This window comes from Rosa rugosa, chromosome 3 (assembly GCF_958449725.1).
Source record: "Rosa rugosa chromosome 3, drRosRugo1.1, whole genome shotgun sequence".
NCBI lineage: Eukaryota > Viridiplantae > Streptophyta > Magnoliopsida > Rosales > Rosaceae > Rosa > Rosa rugosa.
The window spans coordinates 32302812-32322203 of NC_084822.1; the positions used below are offsets into that span (position 1 = coordinate 32302812).

At 40.9% G+C, this 19392-nt stretch overlaps 2 protein-coding genes across 2 annotated transcripts; both read left to right on the forward strand.

Annotated features, from left to right (window-relative positions):
- Nucleotides 1–4382: 4382 nt before the first annotated feature.
- On the forward strand, nucleotides 4383–6267 carry LOC133737576 (probable indole-3-pyruvate monooxygenase YUCCA10). The gene is made up of 4 exons (XM_062165107.1): nucleotides 4383–4997; nucleotides 5258–5491; nucleotides 5646–5768; nucleotides 6004–6267. The coding sequence occupies exons 1-4, from the start codon at nucleotides 4386–4388 to the stop codon at nucleotides 6265–6267; spliced, it is 1233 nt and encodes a 410-aa protein (XP_062021091.1). The 5' UTR covers nucleotides 4383–4385.
- Nucleotides 6268–6439: 172 nt separating this feature from the next.
- On the forward strand, nucleotides 6440–7781 carry LOC133740278 (uncharacterized). Its single transcript, XM_062168212.1, has 3 exons — nucleotides 6440–6837; nucleotides 7087–7326; nucleotides 7488–7781. The coding sequence occupies exons 1-2, from the start codon at nucleotides 6594–6596 to the stop codon at nucleotides 7314–7316; spliced, it is 474 nt and encodes a 157-aa protein (XP_062024196.1). The 5' UTR covers nucleotides 6440–6593; the 3' UTR covers nucleotides 7317–7326; nucleotides 7488–7781.
- Nucleotides 7782–19392: the final 11611 nt, after the last annotated feature.

Sequence of the window (19392 nt, forward strand, 5' to 3'; positions counted from 1 at the left end):
TTCTCTTACCGGTGATCACACTCCAGTCCTAGTCTTCTCAAGAGCCGACTGTCAGTGCCACCAAACCCTCTGTCAATGTGCTTCGGTCCTAGTCTCCTCTGGAGCCGACTGTAGTACCACGACCACAACGGTTACGGAACCAGCTAAGCAAGGGTAACGCCCTCGCAAACCAGCTAAGCTAAAGTCACGCTTTAGCAAGTTCTCCCCACTTCCCAGTGATTTTCGCTCTGCTCGATCTACGATGTCGAGTATCGATTGTGTGATATTGAAGAAACTAAGCAAAAGTCCTCATCACGAGGCACAAAGACCCCTGCGACGAGGTTGGTGCTCTCCTCGTCTACAATCACTTGAAAGAAGTCAGGTCAAGGGACACCTCCGACGACCGCACCCGAACGGTGCTGGCACGCCCGAGCAAGAAAAGAGACTGTTGACCAGCTGCAACAAAATTGGAGCCAAACATAATCCAAGGGGATATCTGTGGACCAATTCAACCATCATGCAGACCTTTTAAATACTTTATGGTATTGGTTGATGCGTCGACACATTGGTCACATGTCGCGCTGTTGTCCACTCGAAATGCTGCTTATGCTAAACTCCTCGCCCAGATTATCAGTCTACGGGCTCACTACCCTGACCATCCAATTAAGTCAATTCGACTTGATAATGCTGGGGAGTTTACATCGAAAACGTTCGATGACTATTGCATGTCACTGGGGATTGATGTAGAGCATCCAGTTCCCCATGTTCATACCCAAAATGGTCTCGCAGAAGCCGCTATCAAACGACTACAGGTGATAGCGCAGACATTGGTTATGCGCACCAATCTCCATGTTTCTGCTTGGGGATATGCAATATTGCATGCAGCGACGCTAATTCGTCTACGACCCACTGCAACCCAATCTTACTCTGCGTTACAGCTAGTGACTGGGTACGAGCCTGATATCTCGCACTTACGCATTTTTGGGTGTGCCATTTATGTGCCTATTACGCCGCCACAGCGTACTAAGATCGGTCCACAACGATGAATGGGCATTTATGTTGGATATGAATCTCCAACCATCGTCCTCTATCTTAAACCCTTGACAGGCGATCTCTTTACCGCTAGATTTTCGGACTGTCAATTTGATGAGACAGTCTTCCCATCGTTAGGGGGAGATAAGAACACAGATGTTCACCAGGAACGACAGGAATTGTCGTGGTCTGTCCCCACTATGTCTCATCTCGATCCCCGTACCGCACAGTCCGAACTTGAAGTGCGACGAATAATCAAGCTCCAGAACGTAGCAGACACTCTGCCTGATGCGTTTTCTGATGTTGCCAAAGTGACGAGATCACACATACCTACTTCAAACGTGCCTGCAAGGATCGATGTCCCCAATATTGGACATCACGCCACTCCTGTGACACCAGGAGATGGCGCCATTGCCCAACATGGCAATGATGTGGCATCTATGGCCGCAGGTCCCGCAAGGAATCGCGGTAGACCGATTGGTTCGAAGGATACTCGACCTAGAAAGAGAGTGAATGAGGCACAAACAAATCCTTTGATCATCGATACTCAAAATCCATCCCATGAGAATGTTCCGGATTATGGTTATGTCCAAGAGACATCATTGGGGGACGCCTCAATGTCAGAACCTATCCCTAAGAACATAGAGATCTCTGTAAATTACACTAATGTACATGGGACGTGGGAAAGAAGCTCCATCATCATTGATGATGTATTTGCGTATTCAGTGGCGCGTGAGATTATTGAGACAGATGACATCGAACCACGCTCCGTTGATGAATGCCAACGTAGAGCTGACTGGCCAAAATGGAAAGATGCGATCCAGGCAGAACTTGATTCTCTAGCGAAAAGAAAGGTATTTGGCAAAGATGTACCAATACCGCCCAACACCAAACCAGTCGGTCACAAATGGGTATTCGTTAGAAAGCGTAATGAGAGAAACGAGATTGTAAGGTACAAAGCTCGCCTTGTGGCGTAAGGCTTCTCACAACGCCCTGGAATCGACTACGAGGAGACCTATTCTCCCGTAATGGACGTCATAACGTTCCGCTACCTTGTCAGTTTGGTAGTTTCTAAAAAACTGAACATGCAGCTTATGGATGTGGTTACTGCGTATCTATATGGGGATCTAGATACAGAGATATACATGAAGATTCCAGACGGAATTCAGTTACCCAAATCAAGTGGCTCTAAACCACGGAGCGCGTTTGCGATTAGATTGAAACGCTCACTATATGGATTGAAGCAATCCGGACGGATGTGGTATAACCGTCTAAGTGACTACTTGTTTGGAAAAGGGATATGTCAACAATGAACTATGCCCATGTGTGTTCATAAAAATGACAAGTTCCGGATTTGCAATAGTAGCGGTTTATGTCGATGACATGAACATAATTGGCACCCTTAAAGAGTTAAGAGAAACTGCTGAACACTTGAAATCCGAGTTTGAGATGAAAGATCTTGGGAAAACACAGTTTTGCCTCAGTTTAGAACTTGAGCACCGTAGAGATGGTATCCTGATTCAACAATTAGCTTATACCCAAAAGATACTTAGGCGTTTCAACATAGACAAGATTAAGCCTTCAAGCACCCCAATGATCGTCCACTTAGGTTTTGCTGATGCTAGGTACCTTTCTGACCCACACAAAGGTCGCTCCCAAACTGGTTATGTTTTCACCATGGGAAAGACTGCGATATCTTGGAGGTCTACAAAGCAGACCTTAGTCGCTACCTTTTCGAATCATGCAGAGATTATTGCTCTTCACGAAGCAGTTCGTGAATGTATATGGCTTCGATCCATAGTTACGCATGTTTGAAGCAATTGTGGTCTGAAGTCTACCACAGATGAGCCAACGAGCATTTATGAGGATAATGCTGCTTGCATTGAACAAATGAAGCAAGGCTACATTAAAGGCTACAACACCAAGCACATATCGCCTAAATTCTTCTACAATCAGCAACAACAGAAGCTCCTCAAGATCAAAGTGAACCAGGTTCGATCTGAGGACAATGTGACAGACTTGTTTACTAAGTCATTGCCTAAATCCACGTTCGAGAAACATGTGGCAAGAATCGGCTTGCGGAAATTATATGAACTCCCATGATCGTAGCCTTCAGGGGGAGGCGCAGACATCAGGGGGAGATGTCTACATGTCCACCTCGAAACGTGAAGGGTGTGTTGTGCTCTTTTTCCCCTTCGACCGAGGTTATTTTTGTCCCGCTGGGTTTTTGTTACTCGGCAAGGTTTTTAATGAGGCAACGAGAGAAGCACCGCGTTTGGGCAACACAAGGGGGAGTGTTCAAGTAAAACCCTAATTTGTGTTTAGCCCAAACTCTAGGTTACTTGACCTAGTGGTAATAGGGTTTAATTAGAAGAATCTAGAGATTATCTTTCCTTGTATGATTCAGACTCTATGTATTGTAATCCTCTATATAAAGAGACCCCTATTATCAATGAGAATACACAACGATTTTCTCTCAATTTCTGATTCCCTAAAACAGGTTGCAAAATATAGATTTTTGGTTCATGAATTATATCGAGGTATTAAAGAGCATGAATTATGTTGCAAAAAATCCACCAAAATATAGATTTAAATACCTTCTTTGACCCTATTATTTATTTTGTTTATCATTTGGTACATGATTTGGTTCATGAATGATGTCGAGGTATTTAAATTGCACACGTATGGCGTGTGTGGACTGCTATTATTAATTAGTTAAATGTAATTTTGTAACATTTACAAACTGTCCTAATAACGAAAACATAGGAAAAAATCTCTACCCTGAACCGCCTCATTTTATATTTTGTTTATGTAACTTTGTCTAACTTTCAAATGTAAAATTTCTAGTTCGGACAATTACAACACATTTGTATAAAATTTAGAATATTAAAAAGACGATTGAATTTCAAATGATGGACGAGGAGCCTTGCATCTTTTCAATTGCACATCATTTAGTTATATCAGATACGATATGTGGGAGATTTTGTTACTTTGTTAACAAATTTAGCATTCTAATCAGATATGTATCCGATTTTAGAACCACTCCATACAAATGGGAGCTATACTAGTTTGTAAAATAGTAAAAGCAAATCTACCAATAACATATATGTCACCTACCCAGCCAATACACTTAAGAATGAAATCTTCCTCCACACAAGTTTTTACCAATTCTTCTCTAATGAAATCTAAGTCCTTAGAATGTACACAAGGATGGATGAACGTATATGGTTCCCAAATCTGCACATGAATCTTCATATCAACATCGTCGTCTAGTAGAGATTAACAGTATATAAACATGCAAAGCAAGGGCCAAAGCAAACAAATATTAGATTAAGTATCTTTTGCTGAATTCAAACACTTTTGTCATCTGAAAAATGGAGAAAGTAGAGGTAGTCATAGTAGGTGCAGGTCCTGCTGGTTTAGCAACCTCTGCATGTCTTAATCGCCTCAATATCTCAAATGTCGTACTCGAAAGAGAAGATTGCTATGCTTCTCTTTGGAAGAATAAGTCTTATGATCGTTTGAAGCTTCACTTAGCAAAGCAATTCTGTGAACTACCCTATATGCCATTCCCTAAAAATGCACCCACATATGTTCCCAGGAAAGAGTTTATTCAATACCTAGATACTTATATGTCCACTTTCAAGATAAACCCTCTGTACCACAGAAGTGTGGAGACTGCTTTCTACGATGAGGATGTGGAAAAATGGTATGTCATTGTCAACAACACAGAACTAGGTGTACAAGAAAGCTACTGCGGGAAGTTTCTTGTGGTAGCGACCGGTGAAAATAGTGAAGGATATCTTCCTCAAACGAAAGGTTTGAGTAGCTTTAAAGGCGAAATCATTCATTCGAGTGAGTATGGAAATGGCAAGAAGTACCGCGGCAAAAATGTTTTAGTTGTCGGATCTGGGAATTCTGGAATGGAAATTGCCTACGACTTATCAAATTTCGGGGCCAATACTTCTATTGTTGTCCGTAGCCCGGTAATGTTTCTCTTTTTCTCTCTCCCTCCATTGCAACAAATAAAATTGCTCTATAATTAGTTAATTTTTTTGGGACATAAGGATGCACCGGATCGTATTAAACTTCTACGTATATAATAGTACCATGGATGTTTATGAAGTTCACATTAAGGCAACAAATTTGGACCACCAAACTCATATTTCACATTTGTATTCATATATATCTTACCTTTTTAATTGATTTTCTCTATATTTTTTACCAAATTTAATGTAAATAATAGGTACATGTTCTTACCAAGGAGATCGTATTCATTGGAATGGTTCTGTTAAAGTACCTTCCCGTTATGGTTGTAGACGGCATTGTCATGTTCTTAACCAAGTGGAAATTTGGAAATTTATCCAAGTATGGGATTCAAATTCCAACAATGGGGCCATTTTATGCCAAGGAAAACAAAGGTCAATCCCCCATCATCGATGTTGGGACTATTGAAAAGATCAAGAGCGGAGAAATACAGGTACATACATATACATATATGCATACATTCGTGTGAAAGGCGTATATGTTCCACTATAGTTTCTTGATCCTTTAAATTAATTTCCTTCAACATCAATGAATGATATCGTGGATTTATTTATTTATTTATGATAACCATGAAATTTTATGATCAGGTTTTGCCGTCCATAACAAGTATAGAAGGAAATGAAATTTGGTTTGAGAGTGGCTACCTTAAATGTTATGATGCTATAGTATTTGCTACAGGCTATAAAAGCACTGTTCTAAAGTGGCTCAAGGTATGTAGTACCTGTGACCTCGGGGACCTCTTTTCAACTACTTTGATTTTTGTTTCTTTGAAGAGTACTTTCAATATATAGATTATAGAGTTTCAATGGCGGAACTATTTGGGGGCCGGAGAATATTAATGCATGCTTGATATATGGCATTGAAAATGAAGAAAAAATAGTTTTCCGTTTCAAGTTCCGCCACTGTAGAATTCTCATTTGTTTGTGTTTTACTGATCGTTTGCAGGATGAAAACAACCTCTTTAGTGACAATGGAATGCCGAAGAAAAATTTCCCCAACCACTGGAAGTCACAAAATGACCTTTACTGTGTCGGATTCTCTAGGCGTGGATTATTTGGCATTTCACATGATGCACAAAATATAGCAAATGATATAAGCTTCTCTCTCAGTCAGATCCAAAAAAAATGTGATAAATCATTCCAAAGGGTGTCGAGGCTTGAAAGAAGTAGTAGACTACACATGAATTTCCATAGACATTGTCACATTTAGAGATGTCAGCATCCAAGAGGCTTAGAATAATGCGAGATTGCCAGGGAAGCAAAATTTTCAATTTTATGATTGTTAAAAATTTTAGATTTTACAGGCCATAATTTTGTTGAGAAGAAATTTGATGTCATGTCATTTGCCACAATCAATAAGATCATTACATGCTTTTATATTCAAGGTTTCACAAAAAATGTAAAATAACTGTATCAAATAGCTAGTGTGTCCATTGATCCGAACCCAATTCTAAATAGAGTTAAACAGCGTTAACAACTCTAAGTTAACGAAGACAGGTGTTAATCCCCTCCCGAAGAGAACTAAGCAAACTGTAAATGGCGGGCGGGGACATTGTGGAGCTCCAAAGAAACTCTGCCAAGTGGGTAACAGTAGTGGAAGACATAGTGAAGCTAGAGAGGAAGATCTTTCCGAAACATGAATCGCTTGCTAGAAGCTTTGATGAAGAACTGAAAAAGAAGAACAGTGGGTTGCTTTACATCGAGTTAGATGGTTCAGTTGCTGGCTATGTCATGTACTCTTGGCCTTCTTCCCTGTACGCTTCTATCACAAAGCTCGCAGGTTTCAAACCCATTTTTTTTCCCTCAACTATTTTTCATACAGAGTAATTTGCTTTCTCGTGTAAATGGGTTTCTTCTTCAGTTGTGAAATATGCCCATTACGTGTTCGATGGAAGTACCCAATGAAACTTTATAGCTCAGATGCTGAGTAAATGCTTCTCCTTGGCTTATATTTGGTATAAGCTTTGCATCTTATATTCGCTGAATCTCTGGATATTGATTTGTTCTATGTGGTTGTTCTTCCATATAGTGAAGGATAGTTGCAGGAGGCAAGGCTATGGAGAGGCACTGCTGACAGCGGCCATTCAGAAATGCCGAACCCGAAACGTGGGGAGAATATCACTTCATGTTGATCCTTTGAGGACTCCTGCCATGAATCTTTACAAGAAACTCGGTTTCAAAGTTGATAACCTCATACAAGGGTACTACTCGTCGGATCGGAATGCCTACAGACTGTACTTGGATTTTGATGCCAGCTAGTGAAATTGAGGTCGAAATTTTCTCCATATTGCTCAAAATATCTTCTTTAGCTCTGTATGAGATTGTGGATCAAGCATGCACTTGTGTTTGTGTCTACTGTTAGACTTGTGCTAATTCTTAAAAAGGGAATGGCTTTAGTCATTAAACAATCAATTGTTTAAAGTTTTGCAGATACTTCAATCGCAGCAGCAGTAGAAACTCGTCACACATAATCACTAAGGAAGTCGGAGCTCTTAACTCCCAACTCTCCATGCATGGATGAATTGTCGAATCTCTTGAAGTACTTATTTGTTTTTTGGTTTTTTTTTTTTTTTCTTTTTTTCTGAGAGAGAATCCCTTCAAGTACTTGCTCTCTGCACTTACATGAACTTTTGAAAAACTTGCAATCAAAGCACGTATGCACATCCTTAGAAAAGTCCTTCAGAATGGATGTGAGGACGGCATGAGCCTCCTCCTAACAATATCTCTCTATCTGTTTAGTTGCATTGGAATCTTTGTCTTTATTTTGAATTTTTTTTTTTTGCAAATTTTAACCCACCCTTGAACAACATATAGAAATCAAATGATATTGAAAACAAGCTTCTTTCTCATTTGCAAACCAGTTTGTATACAATATGACTGTGCAAATCTTGTTTAAACCAAACAGAACGGTTCTTTGTAAAATATTCAAGTCACAATCGTGAACAAATTACTGCGGTGAAAATACCTGCAGTAAAAACTATAGACTATCTCAAAACGAATATATGAAATTAAACTTTCTGTGTAAAACATTTTAGGAAAGTGAACAACAACAATCTTACTTGAACCACTCAAGTTGTCCATTTGGTTATTCTCCTGATTCCACCTTTAGATTTCTCTTACAGTTGATAGGACTATCTCAGAATAAGAAAACAACATGTGTATCAGCAGGGACAAAATCTGACACAGTTAGCCATTCATGTCAGTTTCTTCCATCAAGAAACTGTCATGATGTGTTAACTGTATCTTCAAATTAAACATCATAACTGCATTCATTTGAATTTCATAATTCTAACAGATTAGAAGTCAGACCATATATGATTTAATATAGTCTCTATACTTATTTCAATTCTTAAACTCAAAAACCAATCATATATATATATATATATATATATATATATATATATATATATATATATATATATATCTACATTCAGTTTTATATAATGTCTTGTTCACTACGATATCTAACATTCTTTATCTAGGTTCAATTTGTTATTAACAACAATTTTTTTTTTTAAAAGGACAAAGTGAACCATGTTGTAGAGAAACTGAAATTGAGAGGGAATCGCTGTTGTATACTCATTGATAATAGGGGCCTCTTTATATAGAGGATTACAATGCACAGAGTCTGAATCATACAAGGAAAGATAATCTCTAGATTCTTCTAATTAAACCCTATTACCACTAGGTCAAGTAACCTAGAGTTTGGGCCAAACACAAATTAGGGTTTTACTTGAACAGTCCCCCTTGTGTTGCCCAAACGCGGTGCTTCTCTCGTTGCCTCATTAAAAACAATGCCGAGTAACAAAAACCCAGTGGGACAAAAATAACCTCGGTCGAAGGGGGAAAAGAGCACAACACACCCTTCACGTTTCGAGACCATACATGTAAACATCTCCCCCTGATGACAACGGTCATGGGAGTTCGGATAACTTCCGTAAACGATGCTACCAAACATGTTTCTCGAAAGTGGAATTTAGGCAATGACTTAGTGAGCAAGTCTGCCGCACTGTCCTCAGATTGAACCTAGTTCGCTTTGATCTTGAGGAGAGTCTGTTGTTGCTGATTATCCTTGGTGTTGTCGCTTTTGATGTAGCCTTGCTTCATTTGTTCAAAACAAGCAGCATTATCCTAAATGCTCGTAGGCTCATCTGTGGTAGACTTCAAAGCACAATTGTTCGAACATGCGTAATTATGGATCCAATCCATATACATTCACGAACCTCTTCGTGAAGAGCAATGATCACTGCATTGTTAGAAGATATAGCGACTAGGGTCTATTTTTGTAGACCTCCAAGATATCACGGTCTTTACCCATGGTGAACACTTAACTATTTTGGGAATGACCTTTGTGTGGGTCAAAGAGATACCCAACATCAGCTAAACCTTCCAAAACACATGTCGTTTTGGGATGGGGATAGTGGACGCAGGCCAGTGTTGGCGGCGTTCCTGGTGTGTGATGGGTCTGAATCCATCATCTCTCTGTATGGATAAAACAAGCTCATATCAATCGTACATCTCAAGTACTGAAAGATATCTTTTACACCAATCTAATGGCGTCGCGTTGGCGCAGAGCTATATCTTAGCTAACAAGTTCATGGTAAATGAGATGTCCGGTCTTGTGCATTGAGCTAAGTACAATAATGCACCTATTGTACTTAACTAGGGCATTTCTGCCCCTAGCGCCTCTTCGTCATCATCCTTCCGAAGAGGATCCTTTTCAGGATCAAGACTACGGACGATCATGAGGGTGCTTGAAGGTTTGACCTTGTCAAAATGCCTAAGCATCTATCAACACGATACTCAAGTTCCAAACCGAGACATAGTCGTGTTCTCCCATAATCCTTCATCTCAAAATCGGATTTCAAGTGTTCAACGGTTTCCCTTAACTCTTTAAGGGCTTCTAATGGAGATCGTCTCCAACATGAACCGCGATAGAATCTGAAACTTGTTATGGAAACGCGTGGGCATATCCCTTCCCAATCAAGTAGTCACTTTAGTGAGCGTTTCAACCTTATTGTAAACGCGCTCCGTGGTCTAGAGCCACTTGACTTGGGTAAATGAAGTTCACCATGGACCTTCATGTATATTCCGTATCTAGATCCCTATAGAGATACGTAGTGACCACATTTGTAAGCTGCATGTTCAGTTATTCGGAAACTACCAAACTGACAGGGTAGTGGAGTGCAATGACATCCATTACGAGAAAATATGTCTCATCGTAGTCGATTCCAGGGCGTTTTATGAGAAGCCTTCTTTTTCTCACTACGCTTTCTAACGAAGACCCATTAGTCAACATGTTTTATGTTAGGAGGTGTTGGCATCACTAGCTCGAAAAACTTCCTCTTCGTTAGAGAATCCATCTTAACCTGGATCGCATCTTTCCATTTAGGCCAGATTTCTCTACGTTGGCATTCATTCATCAACGGAGCGTGGTTCGATATCATCTGACTCAACAAACTCATGCGCAACGAAATGCGCAACCACATCATCAATTATGATGGAGTTTCTATCCCACGTCTCATGTACACTAGTGTAAGTTTCATAGAGCTCTATATTCTCAGAAATAGGTTCTAACGTTAAGGCGTCCCCCAACTATAACCATAACCCGGAAGATACTCATGAGACGGATTTTGAGTGTCGATGATCAAAGGATTGCAATGTGCCAAAGTATCATTCGAAACCCACGGGCCTCCTATGCATCCTAGCTGGGGCCATGGCCTGTAACGCCAGAGTGCCACTCTCTATGGCGTTGGCGCCATGCCTACCTCTGTGTAGGGTGGCGCTACGTCCTCTCGTAGGGACGTCCATCCTTGCAGGCATGTTTGCAGCATATTTGTGTGATCTCGTCACTTTAGTAGGGATCGAGATGAGACATAGTGGGGACAGATCACGACAATTCCTATCGTTCCTGCTGAACATCTGTGTTCTTATCTCCCCCTAATGATGGGAAGACTGTCTCATCAAAGTGACATCCGCAAATCTAGCGGTAAGGAGATCGCCTAGCAAGGGCATTAAGTGGCGGACAATTGTTGGAGTCTCAAATCCAACTGAGTTGTCCATTCGTCTGTAAGGACCCATCATAGAGCGCTGTGGCGGCGCAATTGGCACATAAAGGCACACTCAAATATGCGTAAGTACGATACTTGTACCCAGTCACTAGCTGTAACGCAGAGGTAGGTTCAGTGGCGGTGGGTCGTAGACGAATTAGCATAGCTGCATGCAATATTACATTACCCCAAGCGGAGATAAGGAGATTGGTGCGCATTACCAATGTCCTGACTACCATCGTAGTCGTTTCCGCAAGACCGTTTGGGTGTGTTCATGGGAATATGATGTCCAACATCAGTCCCAATACAATAACCATCGAAAGTCTTCGATGTAAACTCTCTAGCATCGTCAAGTCCAATTGACGGAATTAGGATGATCCGGGGAGTGAGCCCGTTGTCATATGATATTTGCTAGGAGTGTAGCATAAGCAGCATTTACAAGTGGACAATGGCACAACACGTGACCAGCGTGTTTGCGTGTCAACCAACATCGTGAGATATTTAAACGTCCGCAAGTTGGTTGAATCAGTCCAGAGAATCCCTACGGATTCTATGTAAGAACATAATGAGTATTTTCATATCCTTTGCATAGGACGGTCTCAGTCCTAATTTCCCTAAGGAATGGGCTTTGTAAAACGAGCGAGAGACTTAAGAAGCAACCAATGAGAATTTTGGTTAGGCCTGAGCGTCTGAAACGCTATTTGAAGCAAAGTGTGTGACTACATCTCCCAACATGGCGTTGGAGCCATGGGAATTAGTATGTATGCATGGCGTCATGGCCATTGGGAGAAACAACCATGGCGTCATGCTCATGGTTGGCGCCATTGATGGCGTCATCACATGGGACTTGGGCGGCCCTATGGCGCCCCAAGACGGCTGCAGCGCCAGATGCTGCAATTGTTGCGGTCTTGCTAAGTCTAGGAATCAATTTTCGATTCTTGCTTCTTCTCACTCTGAAGAATGGATGTCCGTGTGAAGTCATTAGTATACGGAGCATCATATCACGACCAGGATGACCTATCCTGTCGTGACAAAGCCAATATGTGTCTAAATCCAAGAGATCTTCTCTCATAACTTCATTGGATTTAATAGCTCGAATAGTGACATAGAGTCCACTAGAGAGACACATAAACTTCTCTAAGATGTGCCTTTGTTCGCAATCATTAGAGGTATTACAAAGGAACTCATTACCGTTCTCTACATGCATTTTCGCATGGAATCTGTTGGCTATCCATAGGTGCGAGTTGCCCTAGGAGCGTAGAGAGTTTATTTGACATTAATCAAGGTGCCATTTGGCAAGTGGAACTTAGGTTATTCCATGTCCTTGAATTAATACTGATGGCCCAGCCATCGTAGTCACGAAGTCATATGCTCAGAATCAAAATGGAGTCATAATGAAAAGAACTCGAAATTTTATTCATAAGCCAACAGAGTACATCATTGTCTCTTAACCATTAGGAGAATCTAATCCAAATGCTAGCTAATGCAAAACAATGGTAGTCGTCTAACATCTTTTGGTAATTCCAAAATAAATGTGACCAGGTGAGTAGAGAGATGTCGGTGGAGCAAGGCTCGCTTAAGTACCACTAATCTCATAACCTTCTTAGACATCACACTTACTTTGGGTGAGCCTACTTTGAAGAAAGACTCAACCATTGACATTTACTACAAAGTATATGGCAATTGCCTATTACATCTCTTGGAAAAATAAAGACTTAAACAGAATTGGCGATCTATTGATCCCAGCCAGATTTGTAGTCTTCAACCCTTCACTCTAGATCATCTTCTTGATCTTCTTGTTCCACATAGTGAGCTTCTCTTGCTTCACAATATGCTTTGTAGGCGGTGACAAGTTCTTCACGAGCTCTACAAATGTGTGCCCAATGATCAGACACTCCACATCGAGAACATACATCTCTTTGCTCGAACTCCATTGATTGAGGCGCTTTGAAAGCGTCATTTAGATGGCTCTTAGTGTTGGTGGCGCCACCAACATGGCCAGAGGCGTTGCCTCCCTCTGTCTTTCCACGTTGACCTCTTCGGTTCCGTGTTCGCCTATTTTGGCGATTACATTCCCAAGTAGAGCGATTATATGGACCAGAACGTCCAGAAGTATCCCTAAGATTAGGGTTTCGCTCTTGGCGCCCTTTTTTCGAGGTGCGACTATAATTAGATTCCGGAATATGCTCTGTTCCCACGGATCTCGAATTATAGTTCTTCACAAGGATGTTGTCATGCTTTTCAGCGACATTCATAGCTCCAATGAGCTCATGAAACCTTGTGATCCGTCCTGCATTAACATCGATTCGATAGTTCTTAGCAACCATCAATGCAGAGACGGGGAAGGTAGAGAGAGTCTTCTCAATCAACATCGCATCTGTGATCTCTTTACCACAGAATTCCATTAAGGATTTAATGCGAAGTGCTTCCGAGTTGTAGTCAAGAACTGACTTGAAATCACAGAAGTGGAGGCTATGCCATCTCACTTCTAGGTCAGGAAGCAGGGAGTCACGGACGTTGCCAAATCTATCTTCGAGTGAGACCCACAGCCTTCTGGGGTCTTCTTCATTCATACACTCGTACTGGAGCGAATCATCCATATGATGAGTCATTAGGATGATGGCTTTCGCCTTATTTGCCTCTAAGGCTGCTCTATTTGCTTCCAAAGCTTGAGCTTGCTCAACAGTTAACGTCCTGGCTAGGCTCGAGAATCATATCTAGGATTCCATCGGCCTTGAGATGCTGGCGGACATCACGAACCCACCTGTGATATTCAGAGCCAGTTGTTCCCAATGGAGCAAAGTCCAATTTGTTCAGGTTACTCATCCTGAAAGAGAACAAGAAATTAGGGTTAGTTTCGGAGCGAAATAGGCTACCACGAAAACATATAAAATTTCTGAGCGTAATCTCTTCCAAGAAATTAGGAATTTCCGAGCGTAGTCGCTTCCAAGAAATTAAATTCCAAGAGGTATTGGATTAGATCGAAACAATGACGTAAGTGGTCGATCATAAATTCTCTATAAACTCTAAGTTTGGAGATCTCAACAAGCTCTAAGCTTGGAGCGAGCACGAACCCCCACAGTTCGGCTTAATTTGGTCTCCCCTATGATGAAGAAAGGGGGGTAGAAGAAGGGAGGTTGCAAGTCCCCGAAAAAAAAAGAGAAAAGAAGAAAAAACTTCAAACGCGGGAACCTTTAGAAAAGTTTACCTCTTAGGATTGCAGAGCGAGCTTCAGTCCTAGGCGAACAGACTAGAGAGATGGTCGCGTGGTCGCGGGGTTGCTGGCGTGTCGCGGGCGTCGCGGATGTGTCGCTATGTCGCAAGGTCGCGAGAATGCAGAGCCGCGAAGAAGCGGAGTCGCGAGGGCAGGCGAGCGTTCGCGGGAGAAGCGAGCGCGCGCGAGGGTACTAGTCTGATATCTCGTGGAAGTGTCGCGGTGTCGCGTGCGTCGCGGGAGTGTCGCGGTGTCGCAGGGTCGCAGGGTGCGGAGTCGTGGGGTCGCGCGAGGAGGCGAGCGTTCGCAGAAAAAGCAAACGCGCGCGAAGGCAGAAGGCAAGCAGGGCTTGCGGGAGCGAGGACAGGAGGCAAGCGGGGCTTGCAGGTGCTGCAGGGGCAGCGAGGCTAACCTGGTAGGGTTAGCGTTGAGTTGTGACGCGGGGACTGCTGGGGCAGTAGTAGCACAGGCGAGGCTAATCCGATTTTAGGCTTATAGCTAGGGTTAGGGCTCGTGCTGCTAACGTGTTGTAGAGAAACTGAAATCGAGAGGGAATCGCTGCTGTATACTCATTGATAATAGGGGCATCTTTATATAGAGGATTACAATGCATAGAGTCTAAATCATACAAGGAAAGATAATCTCTAGATTCTTCTAATTAAACCCTATTATCACTAGGTCAAGTAACCTAGAGTTTGGGCCAAACACAAATTAGGGTTTTACTTGAACAAACCACATATTTTGTTTGGTTTTTCTCATCATATGATTATCCTACTTCTATATAAATCCCAAGATATTGAATTGTTTGCGTCAAAATCTCTCTGCTCAAATGTGACAGTCAAAGGACTTGTAGTCCAATTGTCCTTCTGAATTGCATGGGCATGCCAACTTGCGGTCACGGCTAATCGAGAATTTGTTTAATTTTGCACTTGTATCTGACTTCCTCAAGTGATTGTGGGTTGAGGAAGAAAACTTCTCGGCCGTAGGGTTCTCTCGTGCCTTTGTTGCAAGCTTTCGGCCTTTTCACCGAAGTTGTTTCTTTGTCTTTTGCGATTTTTCTAGTAAAGTGCGTACATGAATTAAAAACAAAAAGTAAACGTGGAACTAAAGAGAATATAACATAAAGGGCTGAAAAATAAAATGCAGGAATGTGAATTGCGGAATGTAAGAAGATGAAGTTTCAGTGAGAAAAACAAAAAGATCCTTAAATTGAGTTTTGCTTTGTTGGTTGGAGACCTTTTACAATGAGCTAGTAAAGCTGTAAAGAGGAGGTATAAAAAAACAAAGTAGTGCTTTTCGGAAACAAAATACAAATGAATTTCTTATTATTTGCATTTTATTCTCCTCGTTTAGCATTTAAGATAGCAATAATATAATATCTCGCCTTCAATACTTCAAGTAAGCCCATAAATACTTATTTGTTGTTATGTAATGTCGTTGTTCCTAAATTTGGTCAAGTACCAAATAATCTATGTGCCTAGAAAGTTTGTAGGATACCACAAATAATCCGAAAGGAGGGTGTAAAAAAAATAATAATCAATCCTGACCAAATTCAATAGAGTCCGTAATCATGAAAACTTTTATTAAATGTCATCATCTCTCTCTCATTCAATGACTAGAGCTTAGTAGGCCAACATGCTAAAAATAAGTACAAACATACCCCAGTTCCTTAAGCGTCAGTACAAACAGAGTGGTTGATGAACTAGTGAACAAATTAATAATTGATTTTTGCAATTAGTCGGCCCCATTGTTAAGTAAACTTTTGGCCGAGAGAATAAAGGTATTCTCAGCCTCACTCCAAAATGCTTCCCGGTCGTAGTCCTTGTAAGAGTACCCTAACTTTAGTGGCAATAGAACTAAATGAAGCACAAAGAAGTCATTCTTCGTACATTGTAAATAAGGATTTTTCTCATTTACTTATCAAATGAGCACAGAAGAAAGTTTGATACAAAAATAAGACAAAAAAAAATGTAAGAGTGTGCATTAATTAATTGGAAGAGTGTATATAAAATTTCTCGAATATAGTACCTATTATTCACAAAAACTAAAAGTTTCTCGGTCCTTCAAAACCCTAAGCGACTAAAACTGCCACACCTAAACCCTAGTACCATATCGCTCAACTTCGAGCCGCTGCAACAATTCTGCTACCCAACTTCTCAATCTCAACTACACAGACCTTGCCTTTCCCACCGTATCATGTCTTCCATTGACTCTTTTACTCAAAGCTTTGCAACCTGATTGGCAATTGCAAGCAATGAGGTTGTTGACGTCTCCAAAATGAATGAGGAGGAGCACAAAGGAATGCCTAATATCCTTCCTCCTAGCACGGCCTCTCACAACAAAGAATGGATTTCACTGATCTAAACGTGCCCAAATAGGTTCTTATTTTCCTTTGATCTTAAGAAGGATTGTAATAAGGTGCTCATGGGAGTCCCCTGGAGTCTCCACCGTTCTCTGGTGGTTCTGCAACCATATGATGGTGTCACTCCAATCATGGAGGTTGCCATGAATACTCTTTTCTTTTGGGTCCGTATCTCGAACATGCCACCTGCATTTGGACAGAAGAGGACTATAATAAATACGGCATCTATCGTAGGTAAGTACCTTGACTGAGATCACAAACTGTTTGCATCAACTAGCAAAATTAGGGTTAGGGTTTCTCATGATATTTTGCAATCTAAAAAAAAAAAAAAATCTGAAATTTGCTCAAGGAATTGAACAGGAGGTGCATTTGTTCTTTGAAAACTTTGTAGGAAAGTGCAATAAATGCAATCTAGTGTTTCATAAGAATGAAATTTGTCCTATATCTTTTGCACATTCGCACTTCAACGGCGATGCCGCACCTGCAGCAAGAAGGTTAGAGATCAATAGTCCGCTCTTGAATTTAACAGGAAGCCATTTTCAACATGGTACTTTTCATTTTCAAGGTGTTAAGACTCCCATTCTTCCACCGGTGGGAAGGGCTTTGTTTGGGGTTCCTGAGTCAAGCAAACTAAAACAGCCTATTTTTATCAAGACCTAAGCTAAGATCTGGCAGCGAAGATGAGTCCTTAGCTATTGTATCGGTTGAGTCCGAGCAATAACCATAAAAAAAAAAAAGAGTGTCCTGCCTCTCCTTTCTCTTCTCCCGAAAAGAAGCCTATTTTTATCAGGAATGCTGAGCTAAGTTCTGGCAGCGAAGATGAGTCCTTAGCTATCGTATCGGTTGAGTCCGAGCAACAACCATAAAAAAGAGAGTGTCCTGCCTCTCCTTTCTCTTCTCCAGAAATGCTGAAATTCCTGTTATCGGATGTGCTTGAAGGAAAGCCAAGTTCTGCAGCCCCTACAAAAAAGGTGAAAACCCCTGAGTTCACCACTAAGAGCACAGCTAAATCTTTGCGACTTGTTGAAACCCCAAGTGGTATGCTTGTGCCTGGGGAGGTAATGATGCCAAGGACTTTACAACTTGAAGAGCAAAGCACAAGAAAGAAGCGGGGGAGACCTCTGGGCTCGAAGAATAAGAACCCTTCAAAATCCAAAAAGGTATCCGCTGATGAAGTCCTAAGTATGTTGTACTCAGAGAAACCTCCTAGCCCTAGCTTGATGTGCAAGGAGAAGTAGTAGCTTCTTTTTATGTTTCGATGCCTATAAACTATGTGTTAGATTATGTCATAGTTATAGGCTCACTCTAAATAAGTGAGTGGTAAGTTTGAATATAGTTGGTCTATTCCTATGTACCATTATGGTCTTAACCACAAATCATTGTTCTGCCTATTGCGAGGCAGCGAGATGATATGTAATGGCATTTTTGGCATGATTTTTATCAATAAAATTATCATTTATACCAAAAAAAAATTAAATAAAATTTCTCAAATGAAAATTCTTGTGTGACATCAAACAAAAATAAATATGAATTTTGATCCTATTTAATTCTATAAAAAAACATTTGATCAATAAAAAATTTTAAACATCGACCAATTCAATCTTGGAAACTAGAAAGGAAATATATCACCCAAAGTTGTTTTTTTTTTTTTTTTCATACTTTTTCATGAAAGTCAGAGGCTGTAAACACAGTGTAGAGAGCTCAACTTGTACAAAGCAAAGCAAATTTTACCTCAATCGAAATCACATAAGTCCTTGCAGGTAGACTCATACATTTAGCAAGAGACTATGGAGAAAGCTAAAGTATTTTCGAAGACATGTCTTGGCCATCTTCTTGGTAGTCATTGCATCTTGTATGTTTTGATTTCTCGATCCTTCAATATCCCAAGTCTTACTTGCAGTTGTAGATCAACTAATATTTAGAAAATTGCCAACATGTACTAACGAAATATGTTCGTATCTAGGTATATTATTCTCATTGGAAGCTAGTTCTATTACAGAATCATGCTCTACAAGTAGTGATTGCAACGATGTATTGTGTATCCAAACTAGCCATTTGTGTTACGCACAAATGCACATGCATGGTTGTCTTTCCATCAGCCGAATCGAGTATTACTAATGCTTCTCCTTCTGAGCATGTAATATGTCTCAAGTCTGTAGGGGCCGGACTGCCTTCTATTCCATGTCCCGATGGATATTGGCCCATAGAAGTTGCTGGCGGATGCCGGTGTGTAAAGGCTAATTAGAGTGGCTGGTCTTGAATAAGCTAGATCCACTCAAGGATATGTGGCTTTCTTCGTAGAGCTTGAAATCTTGATTACAATAAACATCAGAAGAACATCATGCAATAATACTAGGAGTCTCCACTAAATCTATGTATTCTACCAAGCACCAATTAGCAAAGATTACACAACTAGCTACTGTATTTTCTTAAACGAAGTGGTGATATAACGGAAATATTACTCTATCACAAAGAAGCATCATTACAAATAATATAGCTTTGCTGTTATGACGAAAACAAAGTCGCGACACTTCATTTCATCATACCACTAGGAGGCTGCGTCCATTTGATCAAGTAAATAGCTCGCTAGGTCAGACAAGGCACACTGAGTGCGCATACTGGGACCAAGCCCACGACCCCCTACCATGGAGTGATAGAGACTTATTAACAGCATAAAGCCACACCTATTTAAATATAAAAAGCAACAAA

Bases quoted from the DNA above. Each gene is read 5' to 3' on its own strand.
- LOC133737576 (XM_062165107.1), top strand. From the start codon at position 4,386: ATGGAGAAAGTAGAGGTAGTCATAGTAGGTGCAGGTCCTGCTGGTTTA. The intron at 5,492-5,645 runs GTACATACATAT...TTTTATGATCAG, and splicing joins TCAAGAGCGGAGAAATACAG to GTTTTGCCGTCCATAACAAG. The intron at 5,769-6,003 runs GTATGTAGTACC...GATCGTTTGCAG, and splicing joins CTGTTCTAAAGTGGCTCAAG to GATGAAAACAACCTCTTTAG.
- LOC133740278 (XM_062168212.1), top strand. From the start codon at position 6,594: ATGGCGGGCGGGGACATTGTGGAGCTCCAAAGAAACTCTGCCAAGTGG. The intron at 6,838-7,086 runs GTTTCAAACCCA...TCTTCCATATAG, and splicing joins TTCTATCACAAAGCTCGCAG to TGAAGGATAGTTGCAGGAGG.